This window comes from Trachypithecus francoisi, unplaced genomic scaffold (assembly GCF_009764315.1).
Source record: "Trachypithecus francoisi isolate TF-2019V2 unplaced genomic scaffold, Tfra_2.0 Lachesis_group4, whole genome shotgun sequence".
NCBI lineage: Eukaryota > Metazoa > Chordata > Mammalia > Primates > Cercopithecidae > Trachypithecus > Trachypithecus francoisi.
The window spans coordinates 56,138,494-56,159,113 of NW_022681469.1; the positions used below are offsets into that span (position 1 = coordinate 56,138,494).

At 38.9% G+C, this 20,620-nt stretch overlaps 1 protein-coding gene across 2 annotated transcripts in view; it reads left to right on the forward strand.

Annotated features, from left to right (window-relative positions):
- RELN (reelin) overlaps nucleotides 1-20,620 on the forward strand; it is a 517,743-nt gene that overhangs the window by 389,575 nt on the left and 107,548 nt on the right. For both annotated transcript variants that reach the window (XM_033192854.1, XM_033192856.1), the window contains exon 28: nucleotides 957-1,189. In XM_033192854.1, the coding sequence (XP_033048745.1) occupies nucleotides 957-1,189 (233 nt within the window). The remainder of the gene's footprint in view (nucleotides 1-956; nucleotides 1,190-20,620) is intronic.

Below are 20,620 nucleotides of genomic sequence, written 5' to 3' on the forward strand. Positions count from 1 at the left end.
TATGATAGGCCAGTGGGATTTAGTTGTATTTTTACAGTTTTTTAAATGTTATTAATCCTGTGATGGCAGTCCTCCCTAAAGGCACACCAAACAGTAACAGGTTCATTTCTGGATTGTGTTGCTTATTGATGCTGTGATAAACACTTAGCTCTTTCATCTAAGTTGACACTGATTTTATTTTATTTATTTTTATTTATTTTATTTATTTACTTATTTATTTATTTGAGATGGAGTCTTGCTCTGTCACCCAGGCTGGAGTGCAGTGATGTGATCATGGCTCACCGCAACCTCCACCTCCCGGGTTCAAGCAATTCTCTGCCTCAGGCTCCCGAGTAGCTGGAGTTACAGGTGTTTGCCACCACGCCCAGCTAATTTTTGTATTTTTAGTAGAGACAGGGTTTCACCATTTTGACCATGCTAGTCTTGAACTCCTGACCTCATGATCCATTGGCCTCAGCCTCCCAAAGTGCTGGGTTTACAAGCATGAGCCACCGTGCCCGGCCAGTTGACGCTGATCTTTAATGAGCTTTGGCAAGGAAACAGAAGAAGGACGCGCGTTCCACTGAAACCTTCCTGTACTGAAGAAGACAGCTGCTTCTCCATCTTATGGTTTCCTCTGTTTGTACCCTCTGAGGAGGGAGAAAAAAGCAGTTTCTTGGCATATCTTTTGTCTGGGACTCAAGAACCACTGACACTGTGCTTCTCTTTTCTCTCCTATAATCCCAAGAAATCCACAAAATGAGTCCAGCTTTCTAGTAAAAAGTACCTATTGTTTGCTTAAACAAAGAATTCCAGAATCTATTGAAGGGTCTTGGTTGGGACTGAGCTCACAATTGCTATCATTGTAAATTCAATGCTGACCCGTTGGGAGGCACCCTGGATGCTGTAGCACCTAATTTGTTGAGTGATGACTTAGAACCAAAATCTTGTATAATTCTTGTCCTTCCTTTTAACAGCTAAACATAGGGTGTGCCAATCAATTCAGCAATACTGCTCCAGTTCTTCTTCAATACTCTCATGATGCTGGTATGTCCTGGTTTCTGGTGAAAGAAGGCTGTTACCCAGCTTCTGCAGGCAAAGGATGTGAAGGAAACTCCAGAGAACTAACTGAGCCCACCATGTATCACGCAGGGGACTTTGAAGAATGGACAAGAATCACCATTGTTATTCCAAGGTCACTTGCATCCAGGTAAAGTAATCATTCTTAATGGGTTTGGGCCATTAAGAAAGACACAATCCCAAATGCTATAACCCTAAATGTTGAAATCCCAAAAGATCAAAATCTTGAAAATACAATTCTGGAAAAAATAATTTTAAATTATTTTTAATATTATTTTTAAATATTTTAATTATTTAAATAATTTAATTAAATAATTGTTTAATTAATTTAAAAATTATTTAAAATATTTTAAATATTTAAAAATAATTTTTAAAACATTTATATTTTAAAAGGGGATTTGAGAAACATAAAAACATGACAGAACACTTCATAGGCCATTTTACACAAAACTTATTTTTGCAAGCATAAACATTCAGATATACTAAAGACTGCTGCATTGGTTTAACATTTATGAGCAGACAAAATGTATACATAGAGAAATAGGTTAAAAAGCAAAATGTATAAATGTATATCACTATGGTTGGTGATTGTTTGCACTCAGCTGTATAAATGTGGCCATCTGAAATACAGACAATTTAACTCTTTTGATGAGATTGATCAAAAACCTCAGTGGGTTACCACTGCATATGCAGTCACCAAAAAGCTGAGACCTGAAGAAATTTTATCTTTCACAAAAGCAGATGTATGAAAAAGATGTCTCTCCCTTTATTGAGTAAGTTTTTCAGCATTTTTAGGTACACTCACAGTGTTTACACACAACATCAACATTGCACTTTTGTGAAGTCAAATTTGCAAAAAAATTCATAAAACAAATTATGACTCTCTGAAAGTCCTTACACAATTTACACATCCCATATTGGAAATGGTGTGAAGATAGAGTACATCAAATAGATAGCATAGCAAATTGGCGCAGTGTGGGAGGGGCAGAAGTCCTATGACTGGATAATTTGGCGGGGGAGATTTCTTGTATTTTGGAGGTTTCTTGTATTGTTTTCACTTCTATGATCTTCAAAACACTCACTACACTTATATTTGGAGAGTAGTTGTGGTCTACAAAGTTTGTAGGGATATGCTGTCTGAAAATCTGGTTATTGCTAAGCCATTGCAATTAAGCAATTTTCTGCTTTCATAGCACCAATAATAACTAGCTTTTACACTTTTGTATGTTTCATTTGCCAGAGTATATGTGAAATATTATTACATGTACATAATGCATACTGATTATGTCAGGATATTTATGGTGTCCATCACTTGAGTACAGTATACTTTTGTTAAGTATAGTCACCCTTCTCTGCTATCAAGCATTGAGTTTATTCCTTCTATCTTACTGTATGTTTGTACCCTTTAAATCATTTCTTTTCATCCTCCTTGCTCCCTCCCTTGGTACCCTTCCTAGTGTCTGTTATCTGTCTTTCTACTCTCTACCTCCATGTATGAAAAACATGTGATCTAATATTTAGCTCCCACATATAACTGAGAATATGCAATATTTGTCTTTTTGACCCTGGCTTATTTCACGTGAAATAATGGCCTCCGGTTCCATCCATGTTGCTGCAAATGACATGTTTTCATTCTTCTCTATGGCCAAATAGTATTTCATTGTGTATGTCCATTCATCTGTTGATTAACATTTAGGTTGGTTCCGTATCTTAGCTATTGTGAACAGTTCTGCAATAAACATGAAAGTGTAGGTATCCCTTTGATATATTGATTTATTTTTCTTTGGGAAGACACCCAGTAGTAGGATTACTGGATCATATGGTAATTTTATTTTTAGTTTTTTGAGAAATCTCCATACTGTTTTCCACAGTGGCTGTACTAGTTTACATTCCCACCAACAGTGTATAAGAGTTCCCTTTTCTTCATATCCTCACCAACATCTGTTGGTTTGTTGTCTTTTGAATAATAACCACTGTGACTGGGATAAGACAATATTTTATTGTGGTTTTGATTTGCATTTCTCTGGTGATTAGCGATGTTGACATTTTTTCATATACCTTTTCACATTTGTATGTCTTCTTTTGAGGAATGTCTATTCATGGCCTTTGCCCACCTTTTAATTTTATTTATTTATTTATGTTGCTGTTGTTTGAGTTCTTTGTATACTCTATTCCTATTATATTGGTCGCCTGTTGGATGAAAAGTTGCAAATATTTTTCCCATCCCATAAGTTGTCTCTTCACTCTGTAGATTATTTATTTTATTGTGCAGAAGCTATTTTTAGTTTAACGAAGTCTCGTGTGTCTGTTTTTGTTTTTGTTGGCTGTGCTTTTGAGGTCTTAGTCATAAATTCTTTCTAGACCAATATCCAGGAGAGTTTTCCATAGGTTTTCTTCTAGAATTTTTGTAGTTTGGGGCCTTATGTTTACGTCTTTAATCCATTTTGAGTTGATTTTTGCATATAGTGAGAGATACGGGTCCTGTTTCATTCTTCTGCATGTGGCTATTCAATTTTCGCAGCACCATTTATTGCAGAGGGTGTCCTTTCCCCAGTGTAAGTTCTTGTCAGTTTTGTCAAAGATTACTTAGCTGTAAATCTGGGGCTTTATTTCTGGATTCTCTATTCTGTTCCATTGGTCTATGTGTCTATCTTTATACCAGTATCATAGTGTTTTGCTTATTACTGCTTTGTAGCAGAATTTGAAGTCAGGTAAGGTGATGTCTCTTGCATCCTTCCTTTTGTTTAGGATTGCTTTGGCTGTTCAGACTCTTTTTTGATTCTATATGAATTTTAGGGTTGTTTTTCCTAATTCTGTGAAAAATGACGTTGGTAATTTGATAGGAGTTATGTTGCATCTGTAGATTGCTTTGGGCATTGTGGTCATTTTAACCATATTGATTCTTCCAATCCATGAGCATGAGATTTTTTCTATTTGTTTTTGTGATCTACAGTTTCTTCTATCTACAGTGTTTTCTGGTTTTCCTTGTAGAGATGATTCATCTCCTTGGTTAAATGTATTCCTAGGTACTTATTTTATTTTGGAGATTGTCAATGGGATTGAATTCTTGATTTGGTACTCAGCTTCAATGTTATTGGTATATAGAAATGCTCTGATTTTTGTACATTGATTTTCCATCCTTAAAATTTACTGAAGTTATTTTTCAAGTCTAGGAATTTTTTGAAAGAGTCCTTAGGGTTTTCTAGGTGTAAGATCATGTCATCAGTGAATAGAAATAATTTGATTTCCTTTTTCTCAATTTGGATGCTTTTTATTTCTTTCTCTCGCTTGACTGCTTTAGCTAAGACTTCTAGTACTGTGTTGAACAGGAGTGGTGAGAGTGAGCATCCTTGTATTGTCCCAGTTCTTGGGAGGAATAATTTTACCTTTTCCCCATTCAGTGTAATGTTGGCTATGGGTTTGTCATATATGGCTTTTATTATTTTGAGGTGTGTTGCTTTAATGCCCAGATTGTTGAGGGTTTATATCGTATCAACATCATGAATGGATGTTGGATTTTACCTAATGCTCTTTCTGCATTTATTGAAATGATAATATGTTTTTTGTTTTTAATTCTGTTTATGTGGTGAATGACATTTACTGATTTAGGTATGTTGAACTATCCTTATATCCATGGAATAAACTCATTCAATCATGATGTATATCTTTTCGATGTGCTGTTATTTTCAGTTTGCTAATATCTTCTTGAGGATTTTTGTGTCTGTGTTCATCAGGGATACTAGCCTGTTTTGTTGTTTGGTTGTGCCCTTGCCTAATTTTGGTATCAGGGTGATTCTGGTTTTGTAGATTGAGTTAGGAAAGAATCCTCTCCCATCAATTTTTTGAATAGTTTTAGTAAGATTGGTACCAGCTCTGCTTTGTACATCTAGTAAAATTTACTTGTGAATCCATCTTATACTGGGGTTTTGTTGTTGTTGTTGTTGTGTTGTTGTTATTGTTTTGTTGGAAGACTTTTTATTACGCTTTAAAATCATACTTATCATTGGTATGTTCAGAATTTCTATTTCTTCCTAGTTAATGCTTGGGAGGTTGTATGTTTCCAGGAACTTACCTGTTTTCTCTAGGTTTTCTAGTTTGTGTGCAGAGAGATGTTCGTAGTAGTCTCCAATTACCTTTTTTATTTCTCTGGTATCAGGTGTAATGTCACCTTTATTAACATTTCTGATAGTGCTTATTTGAATCTTCTCTCTTTTATCTTACGTAATCTAGCAGTCTATCAACTTTGTTATCTTTTCAGAGAACCAACTTATCATCTCATTGATCCTTTGTATTATTTTTCTTGGTTTCAGTTTCATTTAATTCTGCTCTGATCTTTGTTATTTCTTTTCTTCTGGTAGCTTTGGGTTTGTTTTGTCTTCATTTTTCTACTTCCTTGAGGTGCAATTTTAAGTTGTTAATTTATAGACTTTCTATCTTTTTTTATATATGCATTTAAAGCTATAAATTTTCCTGTTAGCACTGCTTTTGCTGTATCTCAGAGGTTTTGATATATTGTGTCCCTATTTTCATTTGTTTCAAAAAAAATTTTTATTTCTGCCTTAATTTCATCACTTACCCAAAGATCATTCAGGAACCAGTTGTTTAGTTTCCATGTAATTTATATACTTTTGAGATTTCCTCTTGGTGTTGATATCTAATTGTATTCTGCCATAATCTAAGAAGATACTTAGTATAATTTAGATTTTTAAAAATTTATTGAGACTTGCTTTGTGGCCTAGCATATGGACTGTTTTTGAGAATGTTCCATGTGCAGAAGTGAAGCAGCATGTTCTGTGGTTGTTGGGTATCATGTTCTTTAAATGTCTGTTATGTCCATTTGGCCTAGAGTTCAGTTTTAAAAATCCAGAGGTTCTTTGTTCATTTTCTGCCTCTGTGATCTATCTAGTGCTGTCAATGGGGTGTTAAAGCTACCAATATTATTATGTTGCTATCTGTCTCTATTCTTAGGCCTAACAGTATTTATTTTATGAATGTGGGTGTTGCATGGTTGGGTACATATATTTAGGATGGTTGTGTCTTCTTGTTGAATTGAACTCTTTACCATTATATAATGCCCTTTTCAGTCTTTTTAAACTTTTGTTGAATTACAGTCTGTTTTATCTTACATAAGTATAGCTACTCTTACTCATTTTTTTTTTCCATTTGTGTGGTATATCTTTTTCCACTCCTTTATGTTGAGTCTGTAGGTGTCTTTACCCATTAAGTGGGTCTGTTGTAGGCAACAAATAATTGGATCTATGTTTTCTTATCCAATCTGCCAGTCTAGACCTTCTTAGTTGAGCATTTAGCCCATTACATTCAAGGCTAATACTGATATGTGCGGTTCTGTGCCTTTTGGTGCACTGCACAGTCCTTTCCCTAGGGAGCAATACTCCCTGTAGGATAGAGAATTGGGGACCTTGTAGTACCTTTGGGTCCAGCCAGTGCTGCTCCACTGCAGCCTTCCAAGTGGACACTGGGGATGTCACCAAGAACTCCTAGGATGTGGAGATATGGAGGCTGTTACCAAGGGCAAGATGCAGTCCTATGGCAGCAGCACTCCCCAAATGGCTCCCTGCTGCAGCTGTTCAGGTCTCAGGAGTGAAGCATGAGTGACCCAGCATGAGTTCCCTATCTGGTGCATTGCCTTCACGGGGTCTCCAAATCACCACCCATGATAGTGTCAGAGTTTATGTGAGTAGTGGCGCTCTCCCACAGCTCGGATTGCAGCAGTCTGTGGCAGAGGTGTGGACTGCTGAAGCTCTTTCCCCATAGTTCCAAGCCCCACTAGGTTCCCGGCCAATCTCAGCCATGCTGGCTACTTGTTTCCTTCTCCTTTTGTGCCTCGGGTGTTTCCTGTGAGTTCTCTATTAGTCTTTAGTATTCTCTCCTAGATTCAGGGTATGGTTATCTACTCATAATTTTGGTTCTTCCTTGTGGAAAGGATGAGTGTCTGATATCTCTGGTCAGCCATCTTGAACTGGAATCTTCTAAACTTTTATCTTTCACTATTAAGTCACCTCATACACTTAACTTGTCACAGCCTTTCTGTGAGGAAACACATTTGCAGATCTCTTTCATTGTATTGTAAGGAATACAGTAAGAATGAGTGATATTTGGCTTCCCCAGTATCAAATCTGAATTAGTTAGGGTTCTCCAGAGAGACAGCATCAATAGGATATGTATGTATATAGATACATGAGAGGGGATTTTTTTTTAGAGGAAATTGGTTCACACAATTATGGTGGCTAACTAGTTCCATGATAGACACCTGCAAGCTGGAGACCCTGACATGTCACTAGCATGGCTCAGTCTAAGCCCAAAGGCCTCAAAACCAGGGAAGCCAATGGTGTAATTCTCAGAGAGAGGCTGGAAGCGTCAGGCCCCAGGGAGCCTCTGATGTAAGCTCTGGAGTCCAAAGGCTGGCAAACCTGAAGTTCTGATGATCAGGGAAACAAGAAAAGTCTGTCCTAGATCTCAGAGAGATACCAGTTTGCCTTCTGTATGTGCTTTCTCTTCACCTTCTGGCTAATTGGATGGTGCCACCAACTCTGAGGGCAGATCTTTCCCACCTAGTCCACTCAGACTCACCCTCACAGACACGCCCCATATAATGCTGCACCAGGTTTCCAGGTTTCCTTTAACCCAGTCTAGTTGACCCCTGAAATTAACTCCACAGTCCATCTCTTGTCAACTCGGCACCCATATGCATCTCTTTAAACCATACTTATGTTTCAAATAAAGACAAGGTAATAGTTCCCCTGAACATGATACAACTAACATGATGTGACAATCCTGCATGATCCCATCCCCAGAATTAAGCTTTCAGAACTTCAACATTTGGAATTTTCATCTTTTGGAATTGTGATTTGGGGTATTTTCGATGTTAGAAATTTTAGGTTTTAGGGATTTTCATCATTCAGGATTTCAGCTCTAGGGATTATGGTGTTCATGATTGTGTCTTTTGGGTTTGTGATCAGCCTACATTCTTATGTGCTGTGGCTGCAGTTTATGGGGAACATTTATGTATCTCAATTACCTCAATAACTTAAATGAATTTATATAGTCTAGCTACACCTATCCAAGTTGAAGTAGTGACTACTGAGGAAAAGGGCCCTGGGACAAAATTTCCAAAATGTCTGTGTGTGTGGCGTGGGGCAGGGGGTGCACACAAGCACGTGCATGCACATGCTTGTAAGACACATTTACTTATTTATTCAGCAAATATTTATTGAGCATCTATGTGTGCATGTACAAAAGTGCTGTTCTGGACACTGAGAGTACAGCAGTGAACAAAATGTATTGAAGGCTAAAAGAGTTACAAGACATTATTATATCAGATTTTCACTACACATAGATTGTTAATGATTTAATGCCTCGTTACATACACATAGACAAGTTGAGATATCTTACAATATAAATGATCCATTTAAATGATTATTAAAATAAATAATAAAACAATAAATTAAAAATCAGTTAATGGAAAGAATGAAATCAATGGACTGAGAACATGAAGTGAATTAGCTTCAGGAAAGGGGCAACAAATTTAACTCTTGGCTTCCTGGCAGCTCAGACAAAGAGAGAAAATATAGGCTCATTTAGTTCCCATTGTTGAGTAATAAAAAGGAAAGCAGACACATTCTGATTTTTTTAAAGGTGTGCTTTGTTTAAGGCTTGGTATTTCAGAATAAATTTATAGGATGTATGCTTGTACTAGACAGAAGAGGGAATGCAGAGATCAGTATTTTTAACTGTATCATTTTACAAAAGATAAACATTTTTTAAGTAGGCGCTTCTTAATTGAATTCTAGAAAACAACATTAATTGTCACTCATGATAACATTAATCGTGACTTAGTCAAGCCATTTCTGTTCAGAACTGAGATGATATAATAAGTCTATTTGCACTGCTTCTGATGACATAGCATACGGTTTATATACTCATTATTGCCATTCAACAATATTTCCAGCTTTCTTTCTCCCTAAGATTATACTTTCCCCATAGCCTGTAAAGTTTGGCATGTCTAAATGAAATGAGAATGAAAATGAGACATATGGCTTTCAGAGCCCATGTACACTTTGCCATCTTCCCTGCTCTGTGGAAGCTTGTATTGAGATGAATCTTATATCTCAGTGAGTGTCTACAATAAGCAGACACCCTTGCTGACCTACACTGGACATATAAAATAAGCAAGAAATAAACTTTTTCTAGGTTAAACCATAGAGATTGAGAGTTGTTTGTTGCCACAACATAACCTATCTCATTCTGACTTATATGGTGAAAGCTTAACAATCTATAGACATGTCTTATTCATAAAGTTCTTGGAGGCCATTCTGTTTGTGGCATCATTCACCTAATTTAGCACCAGTTTACTGTGCATCATCTGGCAAGATAAGCTGGTTGTGATCTCTGCCTCCTTGTTACTTAGATGTGCATACCTCAAAAAATTACACAACAGCCCTTGGTAGGCAAACTTCCTGGATAGGGAAGGAATTTGTTTGGTCAAGGATGTGCAAGTTTCTGTGCTGATCTGCTAAACTTTGAAACATAATCTTTAAACACCAGCTGTCTCAAGAAAGTTTGTCAATCAGTGGTTCCAACTCATAAGTAATTTATTTGTCCTTATATGCTAGTGTTCTTTGTAGTTTATCAAAATGATACGCAAATGCCTTCAAAATGTGTTGTGTAGGTGGCAGAGTTGATGAATTTACCACCTTTCATGAAATTAAGAATTTAACTTGCCATATGCTTTGGTTAGGATACAGACCCAGCTACTATGACAGAGAAACACACAAACACAAATGATTAACAAATTTTCAAAAATATAGAAGTTCATTCTTTCTCATATGCTGGTCCAAAAGTGAGCAGTTCACAGTTGACAAGTTGGCTCTGCCATCCTGAACATGTGACTTCCATCTCTGGATCCAAGGCAACTGTTCCAGACCTTACCACCTCTTAACCAGCGGAAGGAAAACAGTCAGGGATAAACAGATAAATTACTTCTTAAAAGAAAAATCCAAGATGGCCGAATAGGAACAGCTCCAATCTACAGCTCCCAGCATGAGTGATGCAGAAGACAGATGATTTCTGCATTTCCAACTAAGGTACTGGGTTCGTCTCACAGGGGCTTGTCAGACAGTGAGAGCAGGACAGTGGGTGCAGCCCACCAAGCATGAGCCGAAGCAGGGCAAGGCATCGCCTCACCCAGGAAGCTCAAGGGGTCAGGGAATTCCCTATCCTAGCCAAGGGAAGCTGTGACAGATGGCACCTGGAAAATCGGGTCACTCCCACCGTAATACTGTACTTTTCCAATGGTCTTAGCAACCAGCACACCAGGAGATTATATCCCACACCTGATTCAGAGGGTCCCACACTCACAGAGCCTTGCTCATTGCTAGCACAGCAGTCAGAGATCGAACTGCAAGGTGGCAGCGAGGCTCGGGGAGGGGCACCCGCCATTGCTGAGGCTTGAGTAGGTGAACAAAGCAGCCAGGAAGCTCGAACTGGGTGGAGCCCACCACAGCTCAAGGAGGCCTGCCTACCTCTGTAGACTCGACCTCTGGGGACAGGGCATAGCCAAACAAAAGGCAGCAGAAACCTCTGCAGATGTAAATGTCCCTGTCTGACAGCTTTGAAGAGAAGTAGTGATTCTCCCAGCATGGAGTTTGAGATCTGAGAACGGACAGACTGCCTTCTCAAGTGGGTCCCTGACTGCTGAGTAGCCTAACTGGGAGACACCCCCTACTAGGGGCAGACTGACACCCCACACCTCACACAGCCGGGTGCCCCTCTGAGATGAAGCTTCCAGAGGAACAATCAGGCAGCAACATTTGCTGTTCAACAATATTGACTCTTCTGCAGCCTCTGCTACTGATACCCAGGCAAACAGGGTCTGGAATGGACCTCCAGCAAACTCCAGCAGACCTGCAGCTGAGGGTCCTGATTGTTAGAAGGAAAACTAACAAACATAAAGGACATCCACACCAAAACCCCATCCGTACATCACCATCATCAAAGACCAAAGGTAGATAAAACCACAAAAATGGGGAAAAAACAGAGCAGAAAAGCTGAAAATTCTAAAAATCAGAGTGCCTCTCCCCCTCCAAAGGAACACAGCTCCTTGCCAGCAATGGAACAAAGCTGGACGGTGAATGACTTTGACGACTTGAGAGAAGAAGGTTTCAGACAGTCAAACTTCTCCGAGCTAAAGGAGGAAGTTCTAACACATCACAAAGAAGCTAAACACCTTGAAAAAAGATTAGATGAATGACTAACTAGAATAACCAGTGTAGAAAGGTCCTTAAATGACCTGATGGAGCTGAAAACCATGGCATGAGAACTACATGATGAACGCACAAGCTTCAGTAGCTAATTCGATCAGCTGGAAGAAAGGGTATCAGTGTTTGAAGATCAAATAAATGAAATGAAGCAAGAGAGAAGTTTAGAGAAAAAAGAGTAAAAAGAAATGAACAAAGCCTCCCAGAAATATGGGACTATGTGAAAAGACCAAATCTATGTCTGAATGGTGTACCTGAAAGTGATGGGGAGAATGGAACCAAGTTGGAGAACACTCTGCAGGATATTATCCAGGAGAACTTCCCCAACCTAGCAATGCAGGCCAACATTCAAATTCAGGAAATACAGAGAACGCCACAAAGAAACTCCTTCAGAAGAGCAACTCCAAGACATTCAATTGTCAGATTCACCAAAGTTGAAATGAAGGAAAAAATGTTAAGGGCAGCCAGAGAGAAAGATTTGGTTACCCACAAAGGGAAGCCCATCAGACTAACAGCAGATCTCTCGGCAGAAACTCTACAAGCCAGAAGAGAGTGGGGGCCAATATTCAACATTCTTAAAGAAAAGAATTTTCAACCCAGAATTTCATATCCAGCCAAACTAAGTTTCATAAGTGAAGGAGACATAAAATCCAAATGCTGAGAGATTTTATCACCACCAGGCCTGCCCTACAAGAGATCCTGAAGGAACCACTAAACATGGAAAGGTACAACCGGTACCAACTACTCTAAAAACATGCCAAAATGTAAAGACCATCAATGCTAGGAGGAGACTGCATCAACTAAAGAGCAAAATAACCAGCTAACATCATAATGACAGGATCAAATTCATATATAACAGTATTAACCTTAAATGTAAATGGGCTAAATACTCCAATTAAAATACACAGACTGGCAAATTGGATAAAGAGTCAAGACCCATCAGTATTCTGTATTCAGGAGACCCATCTCACATGCAGAGACACACATAGACTCAAAATAAAGGGATGCAGGAAGATATACCAAGCAAATGGAGAACAAAAAAAGGCAGGGGTTGCAATCCTAGTCTCTGATAAAACAGACTTTAAACCAACAAAGATCAAAAGAGACAAAGAAGGCCGTTACATAATGGTAAATGGATCAATTCAACAGGAAGAGCTAACTATCCTAAATATATATGCACCCAATACAGGAGCACCCAGATTCACAAAGCAAGTCCTTAGAGACCTACAAAGAGACTTAGACTCCCACACAATAATAATAGGAAACTTTAGCACCCCACTGTCAACATTAGACAGATCAATGAGACAAAGTTAACAAGGATATCCAGGAATTGAACTCAGCTCTGCACCAACCAGACCTAATAGACATCTACAGAACTCTCCACCCCAAATCAACAGAATATACATTCTTCTCAGCATCACATCACACTTATTCCAAAATTGACCACATAGTTGGAAGTAAAGCACTCCTCAGCAAATGTAGAAGAACAGAAATTATAACAAACTGTCTCTCAGAGCACAGTGCAATCAAACTAGAACTCAGGATTAAGAAACTCACTCAAAACCGCTCAACTACATGGAAACTGAGCAACCTGCTCCTGAATGACTACTGGATAGGTAACAAAATGAAGGCAGAAATAAAGATGTTCTTTGAAACCAATGAGAACAAAGGCACAACATACCAGAATCTCTGGGACACATTTAAAGCAGTGTGTAGAGGGAAATTTATAGCACTAAATGCCCACAAGAGAAAGCAGGAAAGATCGAAAATCAACACCCTCACATCACAATTAAAAGAACCAGAGAAGCAAGAACAAACAAGTTCAAAAGCTAGCAGAAGACAAGAAATAACTAAGATCAGAGCAGAACTGAAGGAGATAGAGACACAAAAAACCCTTCAAAAAATCAGTGAACCCAGGAGCTGGTTTTTTGAAAAAATCAACAAAATTGATAGACCGCTAGCAAGTCTAATAAGAAAAGAGAGAAGAATCAAATAGATGCAATAAAAAATGATAAAGGAGATATCACCACTGACCCCACAGAAATAAAAACTATCATCAGAGAATACTATAAACACCTCTACACAAATAAACTAGAAAATCTAGAAAAAATGGATAGATTCCTGGACACATACACCCTCGCAAGACTAAACCAGGAAGAAGTTGAATCTCTGAAAAGACCAATAACAGGCTCTGAAATTGAGGCAATAATTAATAGCCTACCAATCAAAAAAAAGTCCAGGACCAGATGGATTCACAGCCAAATTCTACCAGAGGTACAAGGAGGAACTGGTACCATTCCTTCTGAAACTGTTTCAATCAATAGAAAAAGAGGGAATCCTCCCTAACTCATTGTATGAGGCCAGCATCATCCTGATGCCAAAACCTGGCAGAGACACAACAAAAAAAGAGAATTTTAGACCAATATCCCTGATGAACATCAATGCAGAAATCCTCAATAAAATACTGGCAAACCGAATCCAGTAGCACATCAAAAAGCTTATCTACCATGATCAAGTGGGCTTCATCCCTGGGATGCAAGGCTGGTTCAACATATGCAAATCAATAAATGTAATCCAGCATATAAACAGAACCAAAGACAAAAACCACATGATTATCTCAATAGATGCAGAAAAGGCCTTTGACAAGATTCAACAGCCCTTCATGCTAAAAACTCTCAATAAATTAGGTATTGATAGGACATATCTCACAATAATAAGAGCTACTTATGACAAACCTATGTCATACTGAATGGGCAAAAACTGGAAGCATTCTCTTTGAAAACTGGCACAAGACAAGGATGCCCTCTCTCACCACTCCTATTCAACATAGTGTTGGAAGTTCTGGCCAGGGCAAAGGCAAGAGAAAGAAGTAAAGGGTGTTCAGTTAGGAAAAGAAGAAGTCAAATTGTCCCTGTTTGCAGGTGACATGATTGTATATTTAGAAAACCCCATCGTCTCAGCCCAAAATCTCCTTAAGCTGATAAGCAACTTCAGCAAAGCCTCAGGGTACAAAATCAGCATGCAAAAATCACAAGCATTCTTATACACCAATAACAGAGAGCCAAATCATGAGTGAACTCCCATTCACAGTTGCTTCAAAGAGAATAAAATACCTGAGAATCCAACTTACAAGGGATCCGAAGGACCTCTTCAAGGAGAAATACAAACCACTGCCTAACAAAATAAAAGAGGACACAAACAAATGGAAGAACATTCCATGCTCATGGAGAGGAAGAATCAATATCGTGAAAATGGCTGTACTGCCTTAGGGAATTTTTAGATTCAATGCCATGCCCATCAAGCTACCAATGACTTTCTTCATGGAATTGGAAAAAACTACTTTAAAGTTCATATGGAACCAAAGCCTGCATTGCCAAGTCAATTCTAAGCCAAAAAAACAAAGCTGGAGGCATCATGCTACCTGACTTCAAACTATACTACAACGCTACAATAACCAAAACAGCATGGTACTGGTACCAAAACAGAGATATAGACCAATGGAACAGAACAGAGCCCTTAGAAATAATGCCACACATCTACAACCATCTGATATTTGACAAACCTGACAAAAACAAGAAATGGGGAAAGGATTCCCTATTTAATCAATGGTGCTGCAAAAACTGGCTAGCCATATGTAGAAAGCTGAAGCTGGATCATTTGCTTACACCTTATATAAAAATTAATTCAAGATGGATTAGAGACTTAAATGTTAGACCTAAAACCATAAAAACCCTAGAAGAAAACCTAGGCAATACCATTCAGGACATAGGCATCGGCAAGGACTTCATGTCTAAAACACCAAAAGCAATGGCAACAAAAGCCAAAATTGACAAATGGGATCTAATTAAAGAGCTTCTGCACAGCCAAAGAAACTACCATCAGAGTGAACAGGCAACCTACAGAATGGGAGAAAATTTTTGCAATCTACTCATCTGACAAAGGGCTAATATCCAGAATCTACAAAGAACTTAAATTTACAAGGAAAAAACAACCCCATCAAAAAGTGGGGAAAGGATATGAACAGACATTTCTCAAAAGAAGACATTTATGCAGCCAACAGACAAATGAAAAAATGCTCATCATCACTGGTCATCAGAGAAATGCAAGTCAAAACTGCAATGAGATACCATCTCACAACAGTTAGAATAGCGATTATTAAAAAGTCAGGAAACAGCAGGTGCTGGAGAGGATGTGGAGAAGTAGGAACACTTTTACACTGTTGGTGGGACTGTAAACTAGTTCAACCATTGTGGAAGACAGTGTGGCGATTCCTCAAGGATCTAGAACTAGAAATACCATTTGACCCAGGCATCCCGTTACTAGGTATATACCCAAAGGATTATAAATCATGGTGCTACAAAGACACATGCACATGTATGTTTATTGCGGCACTATTCACAATAGCAAAGACTTGGAACCAACCGAAATATCCATCAATGATAGACTGGATTAAGAAAATGTGGCACATACACACCATGGAATACTATTCAGCCATAAAAAAGGATGAGTTCATATCCTTTGTAGGGACATGGATGCAGCTGGAAACCATCATTCTCAGCAAACTATCGCAAGGACAGAAAACCAAACACCGCACGTTCTCACTCATAGGTGGGAATTGAACAATGAGAACACTCGGACACAGGAAGGGGAACATCACACACTGGGGCCTGCCGTGGAGTGGGGGGGAGGGGGGAGGGATAGCATTAGGAGATATACCTAATGTAAATGACAAGTTAATGAGTGCAGCACACCAACATGGCACATGTATACATATGTAACAAACCTGCACATTGTGCACATGTACCCTAGAATTTAAAGTATAATAAAAAATAAAATAAAATTAATTAATTAATTAAAGAAAAATCCTCCTTACTTTTTGTTTAGATTCCTCAATAGAGCCTAGGATGATATTTGTATAGTTACCTATTGCTATGCAACACACTTCTCCAAAATTTAAGAGCTCAAAATGATAATGATTTGTTATCTCTCATGGTTTTGTGGGGTTGGCTGGGCAGTTCTTCTGCTGGTCTTCCTGGGCTCCATCATCTGGCTGCACTCAGTTGATGAGTTGGTAGGAGTCTGGGTCAGCTGGACCTTTATCTCCATGTTGTCTTCATCTCAGTATTTTTCAGTTAGGTGGGCTCTAGCATTCCAAGAGAGGAAAAGTAACTGCAAAGCCTCATCTCATTTGCCACATCTTTTTGGTCAAAACAAGTCACAAAGCCAGTCTAGATTTAAAAGGTGGCTAAAGAGACTTCCTTTTTTAATAAGAAGTGCATTAAAGTTGCACTGCAGAGGAGCGTATACAAAAGGAAGTGTGATTAAGTGGGAGGCATTATTGTAACTATATACCATGGTCTGTTTTAGGCCCATTAATTCACATCTCTTCCACTTGAAAAATGCATTCACTGTCCTCCCAAGACTCCCCAAATTCTCATCCCATCACAGCACCAGACACCAAGTCCCTCGTTGTATCATCTCCATCAGGTTGGGACGTGAATGTGGGTCCTTGATCTCTAGACCTGTAAAGACAGGTAATCTACTTTACCCTTACCGAACATAAAATGGTGAGACAATGGCAGGATAACCACAATAGACATTCCCACTCAAAAGTAATAATAATAGTAATAATAATAATAATAATAATGGAAAAGGAAGGAATGGGAAGCATATAGCAGTCACTGGGCCTCAGAAATTCCAAATGCAGCAAGAGACTTGTTACTAGGACTCCCTCCTCTAAGAACAATGTCCAGAACAAGAACGTTCCAATGATTAAGACAGGTCTGTTCCCTGATAGTGGTTCCTTCATCCACTGTTCTTCTTAGCTCTTGATTGTACTCTCCAGGTTTCACCCCTTGAGAACATCTTTATTTTTCCATAAGAACATATCTGTGTTTGCAGCTACATAGCTATGTCATCCTGCTTCCTGCCCATCTCCAACTGTGCAGCCCTTGTACTCCTCACCTCCAGTACTGCCTTCCTCCCTCCATACTTTCCGAAACTGTGGTCCAACTGCAGCTCTTCCAGATAGATTGGTGTAATGTGCCATGAAGTTGGAGAACATCAAGTGGCACATCATTGCTACAATGATACAATGAGGAGCCAAGGAATACAAATCTTGTTTCATTTCCCTGAAGCCCAATAATGAATTTACAGCTGAAGGAGGACAGGAAGGCATAAGAATGACACAGTGGACTTTGGGGACTCAGAGGGAGAAGTTTGGGAGGAAGGTGAGGGATAAATGGCTACAGTGTACACTGCTCAGGTGATGGGTACACTATAATAAAACCTCAGAAATCACTAAAGAACCATGTAACTGAAAACCACCTGTCCCCCAAAAAACTATGGAAATAAAAAAAAATTAAGTAATAAAATATATAGCTGAATCTGAAACTGAGGTGTGTTGTTTGGTGAAATAACCCAGTTGGTAAAGCCACATATGAGAAGTAAGAGCAGATTGTCCTTAGCATCACAAAATGAGCCAGTATTTTGAGGCTCCCAATGTATCAATATTTTCTTAGACCTCAGCTTTTGGAAGACAAAATATTCATCATTAGAATCCAGCATCATGGTTAATTTGGATACCATCCAGCTTGCTGGCTGATGGCATTTGTGATGAAGAGCCCTCAACTAAAGAACAGTAAATATGTTTCTACTTTACCCCAAGTAAATGAGCTGTTGTTGCTCCTTCTGCAATATGTTAAACTCAGATATCTCCAAATGCAGTGTTGGAAAACTGAGAATTCTAAGTGTTAAAATTGTTAAAATTCGGAGCTGTTTTGCCATGAGGCAAACATGCTTATAATAGTTACAAGAAAATTGCTCTTTCAGAAATAAGTCTAAGCTGATTTTCTCAAAGGAGCCATTTGTGCTCATATTAATTCACTGGGCTCTTGCCTACAGAAAACACATTGGTGATGGTGAAAATATGTTGGTATACCTCTCACAACTCTCAGAGACATCCCCATCCAGGCAGTATGCTATGTAGCCTGCTCTAGGTATCCTATGTAGAGTACAAAAAGTGGCTGTCTCTGGGCAGGACTAGAAAAAAAGTTGCTTAGTATTCTGCAGAATACCCTGCATCTCTACACAGGACAAGCAGAAACCTTCCTAATTTGAGAGGCACATGCAACATCACATTGAATTGTGTGGTAATGGAAGGGTACGGGTGTAGAAATTGATTCACTCAGGCATCCTCCAACCAAAAATGAAAATTGGGGAAGGAAACAAAGAGAAAGATTGATATCTTCTTCTTTTTCCTTATCTGGGACATGCGAAACAAAAGGGGATGCTTTTTGAATAGATAGGCAAATCACACTATGATGTACTTTTTTTTTTTTTTTTTTGAGATGGAGTCTTACTCTGTCGCCAAGACTGGAGTACAGTGGTACGATCTTGGCTCACTGAAACCTCCACCCCCTAGGTTCAAGTGATTCTCCCACCTCAGCCTCCTGAGTAGCTGGAATTACAGGCGTGTGCCACCACACCCAACTAATTTTTGTGTTTTTAGTACAGATGGGGTTTCACCATGTTGGCCAGGCTGGTCTCGAACTCGTAACCTCAGGTGATCCACCTAGGTCTCCCAAAACACTGGGATTACAAGTGTGAGCCACTGCACCTGGCCTATGATCTATTTCTAATAAAATTACATAAGATTAAACTCTTTCTCTCAATCATTACTTCCTCTAAATTATTTCTAGACCTTCCTGTCAAGCCGAGACCTCTATTAGATACTCTTATCTATGTCCTTCTTAATGGTTGTCGGAGTTGCACAGGTGCATTTATTTGTGTGGGTGTTTGATTAAGTGTGTCTCCTCACTTAACTGTGGGCTACATGAAGGCAGGAACCACGTCTGGGTTTTGCTCCTCATAGTATTACTAGCATTAGTACTGTGTCTAGCGTGCTGTAGATGCTTTCTAAATGTTAACTGAATGAAGGGATGTTGAATAAGGAATAAAGACCAGCAGTAGGTGTTAGCTATAATGAAGACAGCTTCCTTTTTCATATTTTTCCGAAATGTATCCAGTGCTACTTAAGAAATCATTGTTCCGCATTCTGTGTCTCCTTGAAAAGGCAAGAATAGAACATGTGCACAAATACATTAGTAGTCACAATTGCAAGGCTGTATCTCCTCTACTTTAAAAGTATAGAATTGAGACATACTTACTAACTTAACTTTAGCCTACTTATTTCCTTCCTTCGTCTGATGGTCGCTCAGTGACTAGTTTTTATAATAAATTCTTTACCAGTTCTTCCGCCTATTCCAGAAACCCTGAGGTTGCTAAATCACTTGTGTTCAATCCCAAGATTTTGCTACTGAGAAGAGAACAGAGTGGCCGCAGACATCAGGAACCAGGCATAACTTGGAGAAATGGAAATGAAGCAAGCGTGCTGAGGTCATGGCCGGTGAAATCTTTATTGCTTTGAGTTGCACCTTTCAACAAAAAACAAACTAGCAAAGATTGAAAGAAGGGAAAAAGGAACCGTCTCTTGCCCTTTCACTCTGAAATACAGTCTTCTGTCTAGGACTTGCAGCTATGATTCACCACGTTCCGGACTCGCCCTGTTAACCAAATGATTAGTCTTTTGGTGTTTTTCTTTTTTAAATCTAAATAAGCATTCCTTAGTACTGAGCTCCTGGGGTCTTTTACCTTCTCAAACATGTAACAGTGCATTCTGCTTCTTGGGTCTATAGGAGCCTTAGGATCTATAACTGCAAACAAGGATACCTCCTCACTGTGGCCAAATCGGAACTTGATTCTCTTATAATAAAATCTGTAAGAGCCCAAGAATCAGAGACAGGTCAAAGGATTTCACTTGTCCTTCATTCAGTATCAAATTGCCAAAACTTTTTCTAAAATTCTACCTAAACTTAGGATTCTTCAACCCTCTGAATGCTTCTGGGCCCAAATCCGAGCTGGTTTCTTCCATGAAATGGGGCAACTGATGGGGAGATGCCCTCATCTTGCCCAGGTGAAAGAGCCTGGGGTGGGGGAAAGAAGTTTTCCTTTCTCTTTCATTACTTCCCTTACCACAGATGCTGTGGATCCATGTTTCTCTGGGTTCTACCATAGCAACATAAAAAAGAAGAAGCAAGCATGACTTCTAATCCAAGAGGACTTGTATTAGGGAATTGGCATGTTTTCCTCATTTATCACAGACATGCAGTCTATCTTTTGGAAGAGGCATAGAGGCCTTAACACTTTCCTTAAGAGTAGTTGACAACTGCTGGTGTTCATTATTTCCCTTTACTTCCTTCAAGAGGACAGATACCTTCAGAGGC